This window comes from Salvelinus namaycush, chromosome 23 (assembly GCF_016432855.1).
Source record: "Salvelinus namaycush isolate Seneca chromosome 23, SaNama_1.0, whole genome shotgun sequence".
NCBI lineage: Eukaryota > Metazoa > Chordata > Actinopteri > Salmoniformes > Salmonidae > Salvelinus > Salvelinus namaycush.
Genome location: NC_052329.1, coordinates 22,871,228 through 22,894,930, shown reverse-complemented (window position 1 = coordinate 22,894,930; position 23,703 = coordinate 22,871,228). Strand labels below are relative to the sequence as shown.

The 23,703-nt window shown below is 44.3% G+C and overlaps 2 protein-coding genes across 8 annotated transcripts in view; one reads left to right on the top strand and one right to left on the bottom strand.

Annotated features, from left to right (window-relative positions):
• Nucleotides 1-4,304: 4,304 nt before the first annotated feature.
• LOC120018008 (dual specificity protein phosphatase 14-like) lies at nucleotides 4,305-5,083 on the top strand. The gene has a single exon (XM_038960955.1). It carries the CDS (start codon nucleotides 4,360-4,362, stop codon nucleotides 4,993-4,995), a length of 636 nt encoding a protein of 211 aa, XP_038816883.1. The 5' UTR covers nucleotides 4,305-4,359; the 3' UTR covers nucleotides 4,996-5,083.
• Nucleotides 5,084-10,996: 5,913 nt separating this feature from the next.
• The window catches only part of LOC120018195 (synergin gamma-like), a 50,778-nt gene continuing 38,071 nt past the window's right edge, over nucleotides 10,997-23,703 (bottom strand). For 5 of the 7 annotated variants that reach the window (XM_038961256.1, XM_038961258.1, XM_038961260.1 and 2 more), the window contains 6 exons: nucleotides 21,935-21,988; nucleotides 21,731-21,827; nucleotides 20,074-20,222; nucleotides 17,717-17,827; nucleotides 13,612-13,644; nucleotides 10,997-12,306 (listed from right to left, as the gene is read on the bottom strand). In XM_038961256.1, coding sequence (XP_038817184.1) covers nucleotides 12,175-12,306; nucleotides 13,612-13,644; nucleotides 17,717-17,827; nucleotides 20,074-20,222; nucleotides 21,731-21,827; nucleotides 21,935-21,988 — 576 coding nt within the window. In that variant the 3' untranslated portion in view covers nucleotides 10,997-12,174. The remainder of the gene's footprint in view (nucleotides 12,307-13,611; nucleotides 13,645-17,716; nucleotides 17,828-20,073; nucleotides 20,223-21,730; nucleotides 21,828-21,934; nucleotides 21,989-23,703) is intronic. The other 2 variants (XM_038961259.1, XM_038961263.1) reach the window with 1 other exon arrangement.

Below are 23,703 nucleotides of genomic sequence, written 5' to 3'. Positions count from 1 at the left end.
GTATTACAGAGAAACAACATTTCTTTGGTTCATAAAGATGAAATAAATAAAAAGAAGAGGACAAATCTGAGGCGACACCTGCCTCTGTGCCCCCTATGGGCATGACGCCTCTGGCATATCCTGTCCACTTTCTCCCATTAAATGTAATTTTGAATCAGTCACTATCTGTCTATACACAGTCATAAACTGCTCCTAGTATTGCTGTCACTACAGGTATTTTTGGTTTATCACCAGCGGCAACAGTGAGAAAGATTGTGGTCAGCTGCACCTAAGTGTTCCATGGCAACCACTGCATGTGGGAACAGTCAAGGTGCAGACCAGAGTGAATGGTAGCTCGGGAACAAGGGATTCGGTGACCGGGCTGAGAAGATAGATTTCTTTGCAGTTAGCATCGGAGAGGAATAGGATAGCAGGATGTGTATTAGTCCTGGGGAGGGAGGGAAGGCAGGGGGATAAGGGAGACAAACAACTTGCTCAAACTGGGCCATATAGGTTCATTGATGGGAATGCATCCTCAGCCCCCAGGCAGAATGACATTCCTGTGCTGTGCACTAAAGCAGAAGGATATTCCTGTTACTACCATTAAAACGAAGCTCTCTGGTAGACAGCAGGCGCTATCTGTCCTGGTTAGTGGCATTATGATATGTGTGTGTCATACAGAGAGAGCCTCAGAGAACAACCACATTGAGGTGGAGGGTAACATGGGGTGTGCAGGTGCTTTCAGCACAGACGGCAGATTTAATTCCTATTTAATGTGTTTGATTTGATCCGTGTGGCTTGTTAACCAGACTGTGGCAGAGAGGGAGAGAGACAGCTCCCCCGGCTAGTGTGCAAGGTGTGGATGGGATGACGCACGACGGGTGCAACAGTGTGTGAAGTAGTGCCTTAAGCTCTGTGCTCCCTCCAGATAACTAACTTCAATTTAAATGCAGATGGATGAAGGGTCCTACTCATCAGAGACTGGAGCGATGTGATCTGTATGTAGGAGATCTGGAGGAGCTGGTGTTGTGTATCTGCCTCCAGAGGACTAATGTCCATATGGTAGATGGAGGCAGGGGCAGAGAGAGACAGACATAGGGAGATATAGAGGGTCAGAGAGAAACAGGGTGAGTCAGAGAAAGACAGGGAGAGGCGGAGAGAAACAAAGGAAGGAAGAGGGAGGCCAACGGAGTCAGAGGGAGACAGGAAGACATAGGGAGTCAGAGGGAGACAGGGAGTCAGAGGGAGACAGGGAGTCAGAGGGAGACAGGGAGTCAGAGGGAGACAGGGAGTCAGAGGGAGACAGGGAGTCAGAGGGAGACAGCGAGTCAGAGGGAGACAGGGAGTCAGAGGGAGACAGGAAGACATAGGGAGTCAGAGGGAGACAGGAAGACATAGGGAGACATAGGGATTCAAAGGGAGATAGGGAGTCAGAGGGAGACAGGAAGACATACGGAGTCAGAGGGAGACAGGGAGTCAGAGGGAGACAAGAAGACATAGGGATTCAGAGGGAGATAGGGAGACAGGAATACAAAGGGAGACATAAGGAGATAGGGAGACATAGGGAGACTTTATTTTCTATTTTTAGTTTATCTGTATTTAACTAGGCAAGTCAGTTAAGAACAAATTCTTATTTACAATGACGGCCTACCAAAAGGCAAAAAGCATCCTGTGGGGACGGGGGCCTGGGATTGAATTTTTTTAAATAAATACAATATAAATATAGGACAAAACACACATCACAACAAGAGAGACAACACAACTCTACATAAAGAGAGACCTTCGACAACAACATAGCAAGGCAGCAACACATGACAACACAGCATGGTAGCAACACAACATGACAACAACATGGTAGCAACACAACATGGTAGCAGCACAAAACATGGTACAAACATTATTGGGTACAGTCAACAGCACAAAGGTCAAGAAGGTAGAGAGACAACAATACATCACACAAAGCAGCCACAACTGTCAGTAAGTGTCCATGATTGAGTCTTTGAATGAAGAGATTGAGATAAAACTGTCCAGTTTGAGTGTTTGTTGCAGCTCGTTCCAGTCGCTAGCTGCAGCGAACTGAAAAGAGGAGTGACCCAGGGATGTGTGTGCTTTGGGGACCTTTAACAGAATGTGACTGGCAGAACGGGTGTTGTATGTGGAGGATGAGGGCTGCAGTAGATATCTCTGATAGGGGGGAGTGAGGCCTAAGAGGGTTTTATAAATAAGCATCAACCAGTGGGGCTTGCGACGGGTATATACAGAGATGACCAGTTTACAGAGGAGTATAGAGGGCAGTGATGTGTCCTATAATGAGCATTGGTGGTAAATCTGATGGCCGAATGGTAAAGAACATGTAGCCGCTCGAGAGCACCCTTACCTGTCAATCTATAAATTATGTCTCTGTAATCTAGCATGGGTAGGATGGTCATCTGAATCAGGGTTAGTTTGGCAGCTGGGGTGAAAGAGGAGCGATTACGATAGAGGAAACCAAGTCTAGATTTAACTTTAGCCTGCAGCTTTGATATGTGCTGAGAGAAGGACAGTGCACCATCTAGCCATACTCCCAAGTACTTGTGTGAGGTGACTACCTCAAGCTCTAAACCCTCAGAGGTAGTAATAACACCTGTGTACACCATAGGGAGACAGGAAGACATAGGGAGACAGGAAGACATAGGGAGACAGAGGGAGACAGGGAGAGACAGAGGGAGACAGAGAGGCCGAAGGAGACAGGAAGACATAGGGAGACAGCAGGAGACAGAGTGAGACAGAGGGAGACAGAGGGAGATAAGGAGAGACAGGAAGACAGGGAGAGACAGGGGGGAGACAGGAAGACATAGGGAGGGGGAGATATAGGGAGACAGAGGGAGACAGGGAGAGACATAGGGAGACAGGGAGAGACATAGGGAGACAGGGAGAGACAGAGGAAGACAGGGAGAAACAGAGGGAGACAGGGAGAGAAAGGGGAAGACACAGGGAGACAGAGGGAGTCAGGGAGAGACAAGAGTGAGACAGGGGGAGACAGACTCAGCATGCTGTGGGTCCAAGGAGGGTGCTTAGGTGGGGTGGGGAGGGACAGCAGGAGTGACGCATTACCCAGATTGGCACCGTAAGACAGTAGCTTCAGTAACAGTTCTTACTGTGCAGGGGAACAGTGTTGTCTCTCTCTGGAGCTCCAGTGCAGTGAAGGGAGGAAGTCACATTGAGCAGGTTGGCACATTTCAGACAACCATTCTGGTTCCACTTACTGGAAGCCACTGTGTGACCTGTTACAGGAATAAGTCCCCAGCCCAGTGTATTTTTTTAGTTTGCTGTGTTGTTCAGTTTGTTCTTGTTAGCCTCTCCTGTGCTGTGATGGGGCATCTGGCTCTCTGGCTCCCATCCATATATGCCTTCGAGGCATTTTACAACTACTGACCCACCACCATACCTTCCCTGAGGGGGTAAAAAGACCCTGGCTGGTACTGGCACTGCAGGCCACACACCCATCTCTCACTACTGGAAAAGCGATGGATGACTTGGCGCAACATTTGCCATACACAGAGCTGTCCGGTCACAGCACAAGGTCATCCAAAAAGATCAATATACCAAATTTGATGAGTCATTGCAAATAGCTTTAATGGCACCATCCGATGTAATTGTGTAGGTAACTTCCAAAATAATGGAAACACTTGAGTAAATGAGGGATACCAAGTATATTGAAAGCAGGTGCTTCCACACATGTGTGGTACCTGAGTTAATTAAGAAATTAACATCCCATCATGCTTAGGGTCATGTATAAAACATGCTGGGCAGGCCATTATTTTGATTACCATGGATATGCCCCCATAGGATGACAATGCCCCCATTCACAGGGCACAAATGGTCACTGAATGGTTTGAGGAGCATAAAAATGTCAACCATATGCCATGGCCGTCTCAGTCACCAGTTCTCAACCCAATTGAACACTTATGAGAGATTCTGGAGTGGCGCCTGAGACAGCGTTTTTCCATCATCAACAAAACACCAAGTCATGAATGGTGTCGCATCCCTCCAATAGAGTTCCAGACACTTGTAGAATCTATGCCAAAGTGCATTGAAGCTGTTCTGGCTCATGGTGGCCCAACGCCCTATTAAGACACTATATGTTGGTGTTTCCTTTATTTTGACAGTTACCTGTATGTTTGCCAGTTGAATGAAAGCATTTTTTTTATATATATAAATGGAAAAAACTGATACCCAATTTGGTCTGAAATTGGGATGTGTGCCTTTGTTGTTTCAGGTCAATCTCCTGCTGTCTGATTCTGCTGTTCCAACATGACCTCAGGCTACTGAAGACATTTCTGTTATTCATCCTCCTGCTCTCTCTGTACCACTCTCCTGTCACTCTTACTCTATTCTCCAATGGGTTCTCGCAGTCAAGGCAGCTTTTTCCACCATCACCACCACCACCACCACAGCTCGGTGGTGCCTACGGCCGTGCCAAGGCTTCTCACAGAGAACAGCAGTCTGCTAGGGGGCATCGCCCAGATCACCCCCAACCTCTTCCTGAGCCGGGGCAATGTGGCGTCCAACCGCAGCCTACTGCTGTCCAAGGGCATCACCTGCGTGGTCAACGCCACTATCGAGCTGCCCAACTTCAACTGGCCCCACGTGGAGTATGTAAAGGTACCCCTGGCGGACATGCCCCACTCCCCCCTCTCCCTGTACTTTGACAGCATAGCTGATAAGATCCACAGTGTGGGGAGAAAGCGGGGGGCCGTGCTGGTGCATTGTGCTGCAGGGGTGAGCCGCTCAGCCTCCCTGTGCCTGGCCTACCTGATGAAGTACCACCGTGTGTCTCTGGCCGAGGCCCACGCTTGGGTCAAGTCCCGCCGGCCAGTCATCCGGCCCAACGGGGGCTTCTGGCGTCAGCTCATCGACTACGAGAGGAAGCTGTTTGGCAGGAACTCTGTGAAAATGGTACAGACACCCTACGGGCTGATACCTGACGTCTACGAGCGGGAGCGCAGGAATCTGGCACCCTACTGGGGCCTGTAGAGGAGGGCTGGGGCCTCGCCAATGGGAGGGAAGGAGACGGAGATTAGAGTGAGCAGGGCGGATGACCGACTCTGTTGCATTCCAGTCCTTCTCCCCTCCAGTCCTCCAGGGCTGCCAGCTCATGCATGTTCCCCCAGCCAGAGATGCAGAGTGATATGAAGCGTGTGACTGTCTGTCTATGTGAAGCTTAATTAATTGGGATGGAGGGAGTCTTAGTAATCAGTCACTACACTGCAGACTGGTTACTGGTGGGTGATGCTACACTACACTGCATCAACCCCCGTCTGTCTGTCTCTGAGAGGGAGCAAGTCTAGAATCCTCAGGACCAAAGCAGTAACAGATCCACGACCAAGCCAGACCCCAGATCAGCTGAAATGGCCAGACCCAGACTGTGACTTTGGAGTCTAGCTTGACTCCCCAGACTCCAAAGAACAGGAGCATTCTGGGAAGGTGTAGGTGGTGCTTTAGACTCAGCAATTCTGACAGGCAGCGGTGTGACTCACTGAAGTCCAGTCCCGACGTAAAGTCATGTGATAGTTTTGTGCCAGTTTTGCTGTTGTCTTTAATGTGAGAACTAGCAGCAGTCCTGTTCTCAGTTTAAAACTGTACAGAAATGTTTTGACAAATTGAATTATGCTCTTGGGAGATATTTGAAATCAAGAAAAGAAAATATATGGTGCCCAATGAATATTTAAAGCTGTTAGTGTATACACATTTTTAATCAAGACATCTAAGGTTTAGTGTGTACACTTAATGGTCCCTATTTACTATGGGGATGATATTGCAGAATATACTGTACTGGTACTAATATTGTACAATATTATGCTGTTTTAGAATGTCACCACCCTATGGTAAGAGGAAGACAGTACTGTGTTAGGGGCTTGGGAGAAACACTTTCTATTTCCCTCTTTTTGCCAGATATTGATGTTTAAGTGAAAAGAGGTTCTAGAAAGAATACAACCAGACAGTCCTGGGCTTAACTGGTGTACTGTCATTGATAAACCTTCCTCTTTTTTGGGGTTTGGAAGAAGTCTATACTCTATACACGCAAAGCTTTTAAATAAAATACTAATATTACTGTAGCAAGTGAACAATGCCCTTGTCACAGGCGTAACCAGAAAGCAACGTTTACATGAATTTAGTGCTCTATTCAATCTATCACTGAAGCGTTACAGATTGTGCAATAGAAATATAAAGGTAATTTCCGATTATGCAGCGTTTACCGTGAATGCAGTCTCTGCGAACATTGCCTTTAAATTTGTATTACGCTGTAACTCTGAAATTCCACGATACGGATTGAATAGAGCCCTTAGTTTCATACCCTAAGGCATTGAATGATTAACAAGCTAATGTAACTGTTTGTGTTCGAAATTTATGACAAAATAAAATAAATTACTGATATGCATTATTGTCAGTTTATACTTTGCCTTGTAAATATGGAATAGTACTGAAGCAGAGTAACATAATGGATCCAGATACAGCGTGACTGCACTAGTGTATATACAAAATATAATATATACACTGAGTATACCAAACATTAGGAACTAATATTGAGTTGCCTTTTGCCCTCAGAACAGCCTCAATTCGTCGGGGCTGGACTCTACAAGGTGTCGAAAGCGTTCCACAGGGATGCTGGCCCATGTTGACTGCAATGCTTCCCATAGTTGTGTCAAATTGGCTGGATGTCCTTTGGGCGGTGGATCATTCTTGACACATGGGAAACCCAGCAGCGTTGCAGTTCATGACACAAACTGGTACGCCTGGCACCTACTACCATACCCCGTTCAAAGGCACTTCAATCTTTTGTCTTGCCCATTCAACCTCTGAATGGAACACATACACAATCAATGTCTCAATAGTCTCAAGGCTTAAAAATCCTTCTTTAACCTCCCCCCCTTCATTTACACTGATTGAAGTGGATTTAACAAGGGATCATAACTTTCACCTGGATTCACCTGCTCAGTCTGTGTCATGGAAAGAGCAGGTGTTCCTAATGTTCTGTATATGGAATGTTTCGGTAAGAATTTGGGGGAGATTTTCAAGTCCCTCACTCAAGCACCTGATTCCTTTTTTGTTTTAGCTGAGCTGAAGCGTGTTTTGGGTACTCTTATTTTTTTATTTGATTGATAATGGTCAATATTTATCCTTGGTGTTGGTAAAGTCATCGTCAGTTTGAGAGCTAATCAGTTAATTGTAACTGACCATGTAGATACTCATTGTAATATTCATAGTGATACTCACGTTCATTTGTAAGAAACATTGTTTGTCAGGTTTATTATTCAGACCAGTGGCAAATAAAGACGTAGTGAGGTTAACAGGACAATCAGTTTAGAATAATTGCAGCATTTTTCACTTTTGATAGATCCTGTTAAAGTCCTGCTATCCAGCCGTGCCAACAGTGAGGTTGGAATGATTATAACGTGGCTCTCTATAGCAACAAGAATTTGCTGTAAAACATGATTGAATTTCATAGCTAATTTCAAAATACACATTCCTACAACGTGTGCTCTCTGTGTTTCTGTGACTTTAAACGTCTTTAATAGAGAGGTTGATATAAAAGTACTCTGTACACCGGCTCCTTCAACAGAAGACCATGTGTGCATCCCAAATGGCACCCTTTTCCCTATATAGTGCACTTTGTTTGACCAGGGTCCGATGGTGTCTGTTCGCAAGTAGTGCTCTAGAAAGAGAATAGGGTGTCATTTGATTTGGGATGCAAACTATTGATGTTACTCACAACCATTTGCCCCAGAGAAGTCTTCAGATGTCACAGAAACGTTTTATTAATTTTCATTTGGCATGGCCACAGAGAACCAGACAGACAGTGATGGGGACTGTCTTGTGGCCCATTCTACTGAGGGATCTCCAGAATGGCCAACACAATAAACACCATTAACCACACAGACACTGGCTCCATCAGATGACAGGCCAGGCATGATGAAGATGCAGGAGGGATGGGCCCAAATTATACATTTCTGTACCAGCTTGCTTTCTCCAATGGAATGACGCTCTGTGTGTGTGTGTGTATGTGTATGTCTCTGATTCTCAGGGAATAGTTAGCTATCCTAGAGTAAACACATCTTTCATTAGCAGCAGCAGAATATGACTATTAATCAGGAAACCAGTAAGCAGAGCGATCTACGTCACCCTGAACATCAAAGGCAGTAGACTGGGCAACAGTGCCATAGTGCAGGCCATGCGGAACAAACTGCTGTGATGAACTTGGATGAGATGTCATTAGGCTGTAGGAAGGAGATGTGACTGGCAAATGAGCTCACAACAACCTGCCTGCCTGCAGATTATTATGCTCCGCAGAGCTTGGAAGGTTGCACCCATACCAAATTTGTCTCTTAGAAGATCCTCCATTTTAAATTACAATATGATTAAATGCAAATGATGTGAACAAGCAAATAATATTTATCATGACACTAACATAGCAGTAATAGTAGTAATGTTATGTTATGTTGCATCGCCACTCTGTAAAAAAGGAAAGCGTTCCTATTCCATCAGCCTTGAACTTGAATTGATGCCCTGAACACTACAGATGTAGAATCTTAATTTGAGCCAGTTTGTTACAGCAGGAAAATAATCATGCAGCAACAGGAAATGTGAATTAATTAATTATGTGCATTATAATTAATGGATATTTTTTGTAGAGGTTGATACATTTTACATTAGGGAAAATCAGGTCTCAAATGTTAAAGTGTAAATTACAAACTCTAGAAGCCTTTTTAAACCTTGATTTCACTACAAGTTTGCATTTCCTGCTGTGCAAGTAAATTCTCAAAATAGTGATCCTACATCTGTATAACAGGTGCGGTTCGATTTTGTCTTTTAATTCATTTTAATTAAAGCATCTCATACTGTTTTTTTCCTGGTATATATCATGCTTTTCTATTTAATAACCAGGTACAGACGAGAGCATAGCCACAATATTCGGACAAATAATAATCACGCTTGTCACACCATTGATGGCATAAGAGAAGACTGCCTAAAAGGGACATGATTTTCAAAAGCAGCAATCAATCCTCACACAGGGGGTCACTTTGTGTGACAATACCTTGACAGCGAATTAAAACTACAGTAACCTTGGTAACCATCACCAATGGCAACGGTGCTGTTAGTGATGAATATTAACACTGAATCAATGCCTGGGCACAGTAATCAATTGCTGTGGCAAGCGGGCATTGTGGAGGAAAAAATGGTGGAAGAGGAAGAGAGAGAGAAAGAGAGTGTATTGTATGAATGATAGACTGAGGTCATGTCCATTTGAAATGGAAACTCAATAAAAAATGGAGACAGAATGTGATGGGTGAGGAATAGCCCAAGTATCATCAAAGCACTGTGACAAATACAATTTGATATATTTTGTCCATTACGAAACACTCTCTGTGTTCATTCCAAAACCATTTGGTACAACGACAATCATGGATGTTTCGGGAACCGATCACAGAATTCTTGCTCCTTCTCCTAGTCATATAGTTAAAGATTGAAGTTCAATCGAGAGAGAGAGATTGACTAAGTAATTCAATTTAAGCAGGGTTGGATAAAGTCATTCTTTATCAGTCAGCGTTTGACTGTGATTCTAGCCTCTCTTCGAGACTGCCATTCACTCATCTATCCATTCCCTTTTAGAATGAACACCGAGGAGCTCTAAATCCATGGCCCTACCTCACTGGGTTGTCTGGATCTGTTTATAGAAATGACATAGATGCTGAATACTGCTATCTATTTGAAAGAAAACATTTATAATTAATGATTAATACATAGTAAGGAATTCTAATTGTTCCATCTTGTCATTGTTAAACTGAGCAATTGAAAGTGTCTATAGGAGATATGACAGTGCTTTCTTCAAATACCCATATTTGAGCAGACTTGGTCAACTGAACAGGGGTTTCAAATCATTCATTTCAAAGTACAAGATCTTGGACACTCAAGTGAAAATCTTCACAGATCTCGAGCCCTTTAAGCCTCAAGCCTTTGAACATCTGCAAAACTACAGTTTAGTCTGAAATATCACCCAGATTAGGCTGTGAACACTAGCTTTTATGGCCAATAGGATTACAAAGACAAAAAAATTATCTAGGGACATCAAAGTAATAAAAATCCTCACTAGAGAATTAAGGGTAAAGGCAATTATTTATATCAGGTGACTGACAATGGGCAGAAAATATGAAAGAGCCTGCGGCTGAAGAATAGCAGTCAATACAGTAGGGTAGCACTCCCATCTCTCAAGACCCATTCTCCGGAGGTGATCCTCTGAGGCACATCCCTGCAGACAATACTAGGCATGAAGAAGACAGAACATGGGGAGAGACGGGTGGATATGCATTTCAAATTTACACAGCCTTATTATTCAATAATTGATTTGTAATTTTCTGTAATCCGGCAGCTCACAGTGAGTAGAGGACACGACAGAGAGAGGAATTCATTTTCAGCAGGATGTTCAATTAGGGAATGGTGAGAGATAAAATGTATGTTGGAGAACACACACACACCTGTCCTGGACACATGAGACAGAATGATAATGAGACTGGTTCCATGCATGGTGCCACTATAGGCATCTTTTTCATTTGATTGTTTTAGCGCGCTGTCCTCCAGCAATGGCCCGGCAGGCTTGTCTGAGGATAATGTATTTCATTTGGTCACAAAGTGATAGAGATGAAGTCTCTCTGGTCTGAGAAAAAGCATGCTACTGAGTGAAATAGAAAAGGTGAGAATCTCAATCCATTTGGCATTTTAGGAGAAGTACTGCTTATATATTGCTGCAATAGACTCTGAACATAATTGGTCCAGATTAAACGACTGGTGCTATTGGGACAATAGAATGCCTTCAGGATTCATGTTGACATTCAAACCAACCTTCTCAATTATATCAGAAAAGATTAAAAACAAAAAACAATTCAGCAGAATTGTGTAATACTCTGTAAATTGATTAGTATGGTAATAGGCTTCCAGGTAATACATTAATTGATGACTTGATCAATGACCATGAAAAGTATTGAATTTATGCATCAATGTATTATTTATGTAAATATCATCACTTCACATTACAGTTAGTCATTGTAATTACAATATTATGATACTGTAATCCACACAAAGTGCAGCTGCAATAGTAGTCCATAATCACAGTTGACTTCATTCAAGAATTAGATCTGCAAAAACATCCCCATCATCAGTGCAAGTATATATATACACTGGCACAGCAAGACAGAAAAACAAAACCTACAGCCAACAATCTTTAAGAGTTAAGACTCCCTTTCAAGTCCCAGTGTCACAAAAATGTTCAAACAGCACATTAACATTAATTTAGAAATAGCAGTCCCTATCCAACAATACAAAGACATTAAAAAGAAGTTAATGTCACACAATACTTAAAATGGTAAATATAAATTAAAATGTTAACAGCCATGGACTATGCTTTTAGAGACCCGACCGTCAAAGTGATTCAGTACCAGCAGTGTAATGATACAAGTGACATCAAGGGAAACAACAGATAGCTTTACATCTCAGTTTGTCTCCAAGTTCCTTCAGCCTTCAATGTCAGTATATTGCAGTTTTAATAGTTTGTTATGGACTTGTTGAGAACAGAAAGAGTGCATTACAGAAAGTGTTGAGAGACCCACAACCCTATTCATATAACTGTCCATACTTTGTCCTGCTGACATAGGGACTAGACCTCCATTGGGTTAACATAGCACAAGATTGGTTAATTATCTGAATACTGTTTGCCGAAATAAATCAAGCCTGCCAGAGAGGTCACATAAACATCAATGCTTAAAGGCATCCTGTAACTTATATTGCATTATACTGTATATGAGACCAGACAAAGGAAAAAAGTAACAATGACACCATTAATAAAGTACAATTTTACAATACATTATGATACATAATAGGCTTTACTGTGTCAAGCCTTGAATTTGTACAAACTAGCAGATTTGCACTTCTTCACCACTGCAAAGAGCATGGAGACTACCTCAGAGAGAGAAGGAAAAGGAGAGAATAGAAGGCTAATAAATAAAGAGAATTCCAGTGACTTCTGAGGTCTCTCTCGCTCTGTGATCTCTGCGCTCGCAGCCCAAGGTGAGAGGCTGTGCGGTGTGCAGGGAGAACCCGGCTGCTGCACCTCGCCGGTGTTGATTACCCGGTGGCCGTTGCCATGGCAACGATGTCTGGCGCTCAGAGCAGGTCGGGCAGAATGAGGCCCGGCGGTTTGGGCTCCACGCAGTTAATCCAAAAATTGGCACAGCTGGCGTGGTACTGGTGGCCCCCGTACAGCAGTTTGAAGTTGTCTGTCTCTGAGTTGAAAGCCTGGCGGAAGGGTCAAATAAGGGCAAAATGGGGGTGATGGTTAGGACAACAAGGTTCAACTGAATAGTTAATAAACAGATGAACCTGGCAGGAGCTCTGGCTAACAAATAGAAAGCAGTGGTAAAGATAAATCAACAGGAACTAAGTAATTCATCTATGAGAGTAACGCTAGAAGCAGGGACTTGTGGGCAGCTTAACCTGCATATCTCCACTGTGGCACACAAACAAGAGGTCAACAAAAACGGACCCTTTGAAAATATGACTCATGTTTGGCACAATGCTCTGTCTACTGATCAATAAGAGTGTTGCTCAATCTCCTGACAGTTAGTTGAATCTATCGAGATAGCTGAATGGCACTCCCATATAACATCTGAATATAGCCGTTGAGAAAATAAACTTAGTGAACTGAGAGGGGCAGAGTGCTGTTATGTGAGCTTGCATTTAGTTAGCTGAGCCCAGCAGTAGCAGCAGGTTGGTGATAAGGAGGAGATGCTAATGTTGGTGTTGTGCAGTTTAAGAGTTTGCATCCCTGATGACATATCTGAGCTAAAGCATGAAAGAGAATGTGGTGAATCATATCCTCCCACAGACAGACTGCATATACAACAACCTGGGAACACACACACACCATATAGTATACTCATACCTGTCCACATGCTCACAAACCATTTACAGTACATTTACTATGCTGCGCACACCTGTTGCCTTTCTCACATACACCGACACACACTCAGGTTTCACAATGTATTCTCGTTCCATCTGCCTCATCCAACTTCTTTCCTCCAACCTTTATTTAGCCCGCCTGCCAAAGCCTGGACTGTTGGAGAGGGAGTGAAAAAAAGAGAACAGAACACAAAGGCATAAACCCTTGTCTCCTCCTCCTCTCTCTTCTTCAATCCCACCCCCTCTCCCTCACCTCCACCTCCCCAGTCCTTGCCTGCATAACCGGGATTATGTGCAATTTACCCATCAAACATGATTGTGCCAACAGATATGTAATGTGGGAGAGACATAACAGAAGTAGAAAGTGCTGCAGAGAGGATATACTTGGGAGAGTTAGACCATTGGATGGTAGAAAAAAACCAAAATGAAAGGTCAGCATGATTAATCCTAGGTGTTAATTCTAACTGTAATCTAAAGGTTAATGACCCTCCATTAGGAAACCAAGAGGACAGTGCTGCTCATGGTGCTACAGGGCTCCAGACGAGAAACACCACCTGTTAATGCAAGGGGCATCATGCATAAAGGTGGAGGCTACAGTCTACTGCTGCTTAAGAGGCGGAAATAAGTGAAGCATACCCTTACCCTTAACCTCCTGTCATGGTCTTTAGCCAGTGCCTGTAAGTAGCACAAGAGGTGTCAGCATTTTCCTGGTTTCATGCATTGTCCTGAGTAAGCAAAGTGAAACTGTACAGTAACTGAGGATCAGTCCGTCAGTATGAACGGAACGTTGGTACACCAAAGGAACTGAAAGAGCAACCCGTCTCAGGAACATTCCAAGAGCCCCAAAGTGAAAGAATCTAAAGTACCACCCTACGATCATCCATCTCATTTTCCAATAAACATCAAACAGGGATGGGCATTCCAGACTCTGCAATAGATTTGAGAGAAATACTGTGCAGTCTGCAAACCCATTGAATTAGGCGCCCACTGCCAAGTAAACTTCATTTAATGTTATTGGCCTTTTCCAGAGAAAGTCATAACCAAATTAAACCGAAAAATCACTTCAAATCATCGAGATATTTCAGAATCTGACATTTATGAATAATAATGCATAAATTATTATTCGGAAAAAAACGTCACTTCTACTTTTGGGAATAATTGCATTCATTAGCATTTATCATTGGGAGAAAATAGCAATACTTCATTAAACTCAAATTATCACAGAGTTTTATAGCTTGTTGCAGTCTCCAAGTTTATTCTTAATGTATTTATTTAACCTTTATTTAACTAGGCAAGTCAGTTAAGAACAAATTCTTATTTACAATGACGGCCTATGGGACTCCCAATCACGGCCGGATATGATAGAACCTGGATTCGACGCCTCTTGCACTGAGATGCAGTGCCTTAGACCGCTGCGCCACTCGGGAGCCCAAGTAACAAACTATGTTTAGATCCAGATGCTATCTGTTGCTTAGCCAGATAGCAGATACACTACATGTTCAAAAGTATGTGGACACCTACTCATCAAACATCTCATTCCAAAATCATGGGCATTAATATTAAGTTGGTCCCCCCTTTGCTGCTATAACAGCCTCCACTCTTCTGGGAAGGCTTTCCACTAGATGTTGGAACATTTCTGCAGGGACTTGCTTCCATCCAGCCACAAGAGTATTAGTGAGGTCGGGCACTGATGTTGGGCGATTAGGCCTGGCTCGCAGTCAGCGTTCCAACTCATCCCAAAGGTGTTCGATGGGGTTGAGGTTAGGGCTCTGTGCAGGCCAGTCAAGTTCTTCCACATCGATCTCGACAAACCATTTCTGTATGGACCTCGCTTTGTGCTCGGGGGCATTGTCATGCTGGAACAGGAAAGGGCCTTCCCCGAACTGTTGCCACAAAGTTGGAAGCACAGAATTGTCTAGAATGTCATTGTATGCTATAGCGTTAAGATTCCCTTCACTGGAACTAAGGGGCCTAGCCCGAACCATGAAAAACAGCCCCAGACCATTATTCCTCACCCACCAAACTTTACAGTTGGCACTACGCATTGGGGCAGGTAGCGTTCTCCTGGCATCCGCCAAATCCAGATTAGTCCGTCGGACAGCCAAACGGTAAAGCATGATTCATCACTCCAGAGAACGCGTTTCCACTCCTCCAGAGTCCACTCCAGCCGACGCTTGGCATTGTGCATGGTGATCTTAGGCTTGTGTGCAGCTGCTTGGCCATGGAAACCTATTTCATGAAGGTCCTGACGAACAGTTCTTGTGCTGACGTTGCTTCCAGAGGCAGTTTGGAACTCAGTAGTGATTGTTGCAACCGAGGACAGACGATTTTTACGCGCTACGAGCTTCAGCACTCGGCGCTCCCATTCAGAGCTTGTGTGGCGCCTACCACTTCACGGCCTAGCCGTTGTTACTCCTAGATGTTTCTACCTCACAATAACGGCACTTACAGTTGACGGTGCCACATTGAAAGTCTCTGAGTTCTTCAGTAAGGTCATTCTACTGCCAATGTTTGTCTATGGAGATTGCATGGATGTGTGCTCGATTTTATACACCTGTCAGCAACGTGTGTGGCTGAAATAGCCAAATCCACTCATTTGAAGGGGTGTCCACATGCTTTTGTATATATAGTGTATTTATGTGCTTTAGCCAACCCCCTTGTCATTCGTTGTCATGCCATACATGTTTGACATGACATCCAACATGACTTAGCTAAAACCCAGACTGATCTGCTAACAGGCTACATGTGTTGCTGTTGCCCATCCCTGACTCAACATATGAGGATGATTGGACGAAGAACATGAAGACAGGCCTCCATTGGATAAGATAAAACCCAGACCCGAGTCAGCAGTATCAAAGACCAACAACCTAGCTCCAGTCTCTCAATGGTGCCCAACATAATATTATGCCAGTGATGCCATCACCACCACATGCCTACCTCTAGTTGGTAGACAAACAGAACCTACCTGTACTCTGAAGGACAATAATATTATCGGCTTCTGTATTAAAATGCTTTCTGTGATTTCATTATTCTCAGAGGGGATGCTATTCTCTGTTTGGCTTTTATGCTTTCTTACAAATGCTCCTCTAGGCAAAAACGTAATTAAAAGGTGAGTTATTAATCTGATGTCAGGGGAATACAAAAAAACAACAACTATTATTTAGCCTGACTCACTCCACACGAGAGAGCGAGAAAAGCACAGTGTGAGAGAGAGATAAGATAAGAGAAATTGCATTACTTACAGACAGACAGACAGACAGACAGACAGACAGACAGACAGACAGACAGACAGACAGACAGACAGACAGACAGACAGACAGACAGGAGACAGAGACAGACCCTAACCCTCAGCAGATTTCTTAGCACCTGTGCTCCCAGCTCCTGCCTGGTCTGATGCGTGAGGCTGTGAGCCACATCTGCTGTCTAAACTCAGTCCAGACTCCAGAGTCACATCCCTCTCAGCCATCCTCCCTCTGCCTAACCTCATCAATCTATCTGGCTAAATGATGCAGTGGAACAACGCAAGAAACAATCAAAGCAATCTTGCCCTGCAGACCGTACAGTCAAACTATATTAGAAATGGTCCCCAATTTGACACCTAGTTACTGATGATCAGGTTTTGACAAGTGGAAAAGAAAGTGTCACAATAAACACATTTTAAGCCATAGTAGAACTCAAATGATGAGATGAGTAGTTAGAACACACAGATATGGATGTGTATGGCATAGACTTGCTGTTAGTAGCTGGTAAGAGGTGAAGTGAAAGGTGGCCGTCAGATGAAGGCATCAGCGCTACAAGCCTGATAAAGTTGAAAAGTTGTAAAGTTGAATGCTTCACTGACCCTCCAGAAACCTTCCCACAATTCCCTCAGCCCAACCAGAGGTGCCAAAAGTACAACTTTACTCTTATCACGTCCTGTCTGTCTCCAACTCTATTTTTACCTCCCTCTTTTTCTCCTTCTCTCCCTTCCAGCAGAGTTATCATCTTAACAGTTATCATCATCTCTAATAAGGTTCAGAAATTAAGATGACCTGAAATTATTGTGGAGGGGAATTTGGTGTAATAGGATAGCCTGGTCATTTCTAACGCATCTGTGCATGAACACAGTGCTGCATCTGTGCATGAACACAGTGCTGCATCTGTGCATGAACACAGTGCTACAGCTGTCGGCACTGGTAACGTCTCAAATGGCACTCTATTCTCTAAACAGTGCACTACTTTTGACCAGGGCCCATAGGGAATATGGTGCCATTTGGGATGCAGACAGTGTGAAGGGAGGGAGCTGTGAGAAGAAGAATGTGCTGTCATTTTGGCACCCCATCGCCTGTCTTTCAGTGGAAAATTTGGCCCCCAGGCCCCCAATAGGAGAGTGAAGTGAGATTCAGTTGACAGTTCACTGCATCATACTCTTTTAAACAGACGTCCAATAGTTGTCTCTTCTTTGCTCTGCAAAATGTTCAAAGTCAAAGAAACGATCATTTAATTATTATGCGTCAACCACTAGTTTAAAAACAACTCTCAAATGGCATTATGATTCATGGTTTATTCAGCTTGAGAAATGTGTTAGAACATATTTGTAATCAAATGTTTCAACAGTTATTGGGTCCATCTGTTGAGGGATTGAGGGTGTGTTGGTTGGCAATCGTGATTGTGTGTTGACTGAGAATTAGTGTATGTTTACAGTATATGTGTTGACTTGACACAAGTGTGTGTCTGTACATGAGTGTGTGTGTGTGTGTGTGCAGACCTTGCTGCGTGAGTCCACGTTGAGTAGGCACACCCCACAGGCCAGCTCCTTGGCGTTCTTGATGCCGTGTCTCAGGATACAGGAGGAGAAGTCCAGCGAGCTCTCATCAGGCTGTACAGAGAAACACACAGATGCACACGCACACACATATTAAATACTTTATTTGAATCCACAAATCAAATTACATTCAAGAAGGATTCAAAACATTTCAAAGGTCTTTGTATGCATGGACACTTGAGGACAGCTGAATAACAGAGCAGTACCTAGTCAATTTTTTTGCTTTAGGCAGGCCTAATCTGGATCTGCAATCTGGAGGTCACGTACTGTAAGCCTATGTTTGTGATTGAGACACACACACAGGTTGGTGTCAGATTGGTCACCTGATCATAGGACTCCGCTGTGGGGCACACTATGTTGCTATGCCTCAGATCAAGAACCATTTGCTACTTCACAAAATACTGCATGAAATGAGGGACCCGGTTTATAATACCTGGATACAGACCACTGTACACATGGATTTTGTGTTGTAGATATGTGGTAGTAGAGTGGTGGCCTGAGGGCACACACTTCATGTGTTGTGAAATCTGTTGTGAATGTATTATATATATTTTTTTAAATTGCATAACTGCCTTCATTTTGCTGGACCCCAGGAAGAGGAGCTGCTGCCTTGGCAGAACACTGCTCTAAGAAATACACATTTCTCTATTCATTTATTCATTAACCAGCTTAATAAACTAAAGTAGAAATATGTCTTTAATCTGGGAAATGAAAGTAAATACAGTCCATTAGTCTGCTGGCAGCAGAGCTGTGTGAACAGGTGAGTGTGCCCAGACAGCTCCTCTCTCTCTCTCTCTCTGAGGGCAGAGGCTGCAGAATCAGAAAGCAGCTGCGGGTCTACGGTCTGAGATAACTCCGATTACTACTCACTCACTCCATCTCCCTCTGCCCCCCTCTGCCTCCCCCTGTCCCTCTCTGCTTCACTAATTCTCTCTCTTTCTGTACTGACATTATTTCGAGTCAGGAGATGGCCGGTCTGTTTTATCTGCTGGCATTTGAAAAGCAATGTTCTTTGTGAGGCTGACTGAGGCAGTGAACTGTCAACTGAATCTCACTGCCTCTGTTCTCCACACATCACTACAGCCTACAACAGACTGCTCTATACTCCCCATCCCCACAGCTACACACACTAACAGATACCACCATAAGGCTTGGTTTAGTACACTGTCACACAATCAAGGTTTCATTGATAATCCTACTTGGCATGAGTCATTGATAATCCACTCAACATTTCATCAGGAATATTTTCTAGACAAAACAGTTAGTTACAATCAAGTGTCAATTTCTCAGGTCTATGTGTAGCCTAACCCACTGCATTGGAGGAAGGGAGGTCTATGTGTAGCCTAACCCACTGCATTGGAGGAAGGGAGGTCTATGTGTAGGCTAACCCACTGCATTGGAGGAAGGGAGGTCTATGTGTAGGCTAACCCACTGCATTGGAGGAAGGGAGGTCTATGTGTAGGCTAACCCACTGCATTGGAGGAAGGGAGGTCTATGTGTAGGCTAACCCACTGCATTGGAGGAAGGGAGGTCTATGTGTAGGCTAACCCACTGCATTGGAGGAAGGGAGGTCTATGTGTAGGCTAACCCACTGCATTGGAGGAAGGGAGGCCTATGTGTAGGCTAACCCACTGCATTGGAGGAAGGGAGGTCTATGTGTAGGCTAACCCACTGCATTGGAGGAAGGGGGGTCTATGTGTAGGCTAACCCACTGCATTGGAGGAAGGGAGGTCTATGTGTAGGCTAACCCACTGCATTGGAGGAAGGGAGGTCTATGTGTAGCCTAACCCACTGCATTGGAGGAAGGGAGGTCTATGTGTAGGCTAACCCACTGCATTGGAGGAAGGGAGGTCTATGTGTAGGCTAACCCACTGCATTGGAGGAAGGGAGGTCTATGTGTAGGCTAACCCACTGCATTGGAGGAAGGGAGGTCTATGTGTAGGCTAACCCACTGCATTGGAGGAAGGGAGGTCTATGTGTAGGCTAACCCACTGCATTGGAGGAAGGGAGGTCTATGTGTAGCCTAACCCACTGCATTGGAGGAAGGGAGGTCTATGTGTAGGCTAACCCACTGCATTGGAGGAAGGGAGGTCTATGTGTAGGCTAACCCACTGCATTGGAGGAAGGGAGGTCTATGTGTAGCCTAACCCACTGCATTGGAGGAAGGGAGGTCTATGTGTAGGCTAACCCACTGCATTGGAGGAAGGGAGGTCTATGTGTAGGCTAACCCACTGCATTGGAGGAAGGGAGGTCTATGTGTGTGTGTGCGTGTGCGTGTGTATGTTGACTGTGTTTCTTACCGCCAGGTTGGCCAGGGACATGAAGCCCATGAGGTTGTTCCAGACGCGGCTGATGTCCTTCAGCAGCTGCTGCAGCTTCTCAGAACACACGGCTGTGGCCTTGATACCCAGCTCCACACGCTTGGTCACGCGGTACACCTCCACCACACCTGCCACATAAACACACTTCGACATTAACACACAACCTTAACACACCTGCTCCCAGTTCTCTACCACAGCCAGCTCCAACATAAGCCAAGGTTAGACAGTGAGAAATATAACAAGGACAATAAAAAACGCTTCCAGGAAAACAGCTAACAGGTCTACAGTCCCCTATGTTGAAACCTCCTCTGAAGTTGGATCATTAGACCAAGCTGGGATACTTTTGGCAGTGCCACGAGAAATACCTGGAGGATAACAGCAGCAAACATATTAAGACTCCTTATGTAAAATAGCCCTCTGAAGCTGGATCAACCTGACATAATGTTGGCTGTAACACTACACTACGCTCTCTCTAAGGGTTAACGTGGAACGGTGATTGACAGAGTTGTTGTTCTCCGTTGAGAGGGGGACAGCTCAGAGGTTTATAATGGTGTGTTTTTGGAAGAAGACTCACAGCAGTGGTGGTACACTGTGTTCTGTTCTCAGCCCCTCACAATGGTATGTGTGCCTGTACCAATCTCACAGCTCATTAAAAAGAGACACCACTGTCTGCCTGTGTGCGTACCAAATGACACCCTATTCGCTACATAGTGCACTACCTTTGACCAGAGCCCTATGGGAACCGGTCAAAATGAATAAGGTGCCATTTGGGACGCATCCACAGTCAGGCCGAGCAAAGATAAGCCCCCACAAGGATCCACAGTCTGTCAGGCCAGCGAAGATAAGCCCCCACAAGGATCCACAGTCTGTCAGGCCAGCGAAGATAAGCCCCCACAAGGATCCACAGTCTGTCAGGCCAGCGAAGATAAGCCCCCACAAGGATCCACAGTCTGTCAGGCCAGCGAAGATAAGCCCCCACAAGGATCCACAGTCTGTCAGGCCAGCGAAGATAAGCCCCCACAAGGATCCACAGTCTGTCAGGCCAGCGAAGATAAGCCCCCACAAGGATCCACAGTCTGTCAGGCCAGCGAAGATAAGCCCCCACAAGGATCCACAGTCTGTCAGGCCAGCGAAGATAAGCCCCCACAAGGATCCACAGTCTGTCAGGCCAGCGAAGATAAGCCCCCACAAGGATCCACAGTCTGTCAGGCCAGCGAAGATAAGCCCCCACAAGGATCCACAGTCTGTCAGGCCAGCGAAGATAAGCCCCCACAAGGATCCACTGTCTGTCAGGCCAGCGAAGACAAGCCCCCACAAGGATCCACAGTCTGTCAGGCCAGCGAAGATAATCCCCACAAGGATCCACAGTCTGTCAGGCCAGCGAAGATAAGCCCCCACAAGGATCCACAGGCAACTCTGTAGTGCTGGACAAATCTGTCAGAGGGGATCAGGCAGAGTTTGGGGTTCTAGCTGAAGACTGTTGGGCCTTTTTAAAGCTCAGGACCTCCCTCTCGGCGGGTGTCGGTGTGTGTGTCAGTGATGTATGTGTGTCAGTGTTGTGAGTTTGTCAGTGTGGTGTGTGTGTGTCAGTGTGGTGTGTGTGTGTGCGTGTCAGTGTGGTGTGTGTGTGTCTCACCCAGCAGGTACTCCATGCCCTGAGCAGACTGGATGACCTCAGTGCAAACAGTAGAGCTGCTGATGCTGTTCAGGGTGTTGTTGGCTTTAGTGATGACCTGAGGACAGAGACGGACAGCAGAGTGGGTTAGGGTTACACACACCCACAAACACATGTGCGGATATAGCAAAAAAGGAGGGGGAACAGTCCTGTACAATATCTTACCTGTAGAGCACTCACCAGACACCTCTGCCACTCATATGCATAGCGCTCACTCTCCTGAAACAACATGCTATAGTTGTTAGAATGAGTTCAGATATATGAGAAGACATTTATACATTTCCATAAAAAAATACAAAAAAACAAACTTATTAAGGCCAACGCCTCTGTGGTTTGCTCCTGAAATAAATGTCTACTGAATTTGTAAACCCTCCACAGAGCATCTGGATAATTGGCAAATGTAGTTAACCTGTTGAGGACAGAGGGCGCTGTTTTCACTTTGGGGGAAAATCGTGCCCAATTTAAACGGCCTCGTACTCAATTCTTGCTCGTACAATATGCATATTATTATTACTATTGGATAGAAAACACTCTCTAGTTTCTAAAACCGTTTGAATTATATCTGTGAGTAAAACAGAACTCCTTTTGCAGCAAACTTCCTGACAGGAAGTGGAAAATCTGAAATCGATGCACTGTTCTAGGGCCTGCCTATTAATGTCTTTGATATTTATTAGTATAGATGCACTTCATACGTCTTCCACTAGATGTCGACAGGCAGTGAGAGAAGAAATGGAGTGTGTAACTTGATCTGGGGTCGAATAATAGCTTTCGGCATGACGTGTCACCAGTTTCCTGTTTTCTGGAGAGCGCGTGAAGGGACCTGGATTTGCCTTCTGATAAACTGTCGTTATGGACGACTAATATCTCCGGCTTTGATTTTATTTGATACATGTGACAATATCATCGTAAAGTATGTTTTTTCAATATAGTTTTATTAGATTATTGAAATTTATTCGGGACGTTAGGCGTGTTGCGTTGTGTGCCTTTGTTCAGGAAGGAGAGCTTAGCGCCACTTTGCTAGCTTTCCGTGCTAATTGACTGGAGAAAAGGACATTCTAAATCCAAACAACAATTGTTCCCGACAAAGGACCCCTTGTACAACATTCTGATGAAAGATCATCAAAAGTAGGACCCATTTTATGATGCTATTTCATATATCTGTCGAACATGTTGTACTAGTCGTTTGCGCCCAGATTTTGGGTACTCTCTCGCTATACCTAAGCTGGATGTCGTAATGAAGTTATTTTTAGAATTCTAACACGGCGATTGCATTAAGAACTAGTGTATCTATCATTTCCTATACAACATGTATTTTCTAGTAACGTTTATGAATAGTTATTTGGTCAGAATAGTTGGAGTGTCATAAAAATATCCGCACATTCTGGGAAAAAGATGCTACATTAGCACAATGTATAACCACTGATTTCAGCTCTAAATATGCACATTTTCGAACAAAACATAAGTGTATGTATAACCTGATGTTATAGGACTGTCATCTGATGAAGGTTTATGAAGGTTAGTGAAAATTAATATATTTTGCTGGTTTATTCCCTATCGCTAACGTGCCTATTGCTATCGCTAACGTGCCTTGATGAATGAATGCGGTAGTGTGGTAGGCTATTGTAGTAAGCTAATATAATGCTATATTGTGTTTTCGCTGTAAAACACTTTAAAAAAATCTGAAATATTGGCTGGATTCACAAGATGTTTGTCTTTAATTTGCTGTACACCATCGATTTTTCAGAAATGTTTTATGATGAGTATTTAGGTATTTGACGTTGGTGTCTGTAATTACTCTGGCTGCTTCGGTTCTATTTCTGACGGTAGCTGTGATGGTAGCTGCAATGTAAAACTGATTTATACCTCAAATATGCACATTTTTCGAACAAAACATAGATTTATTGTATAACATGTTATAAGACTGTCATCTGATG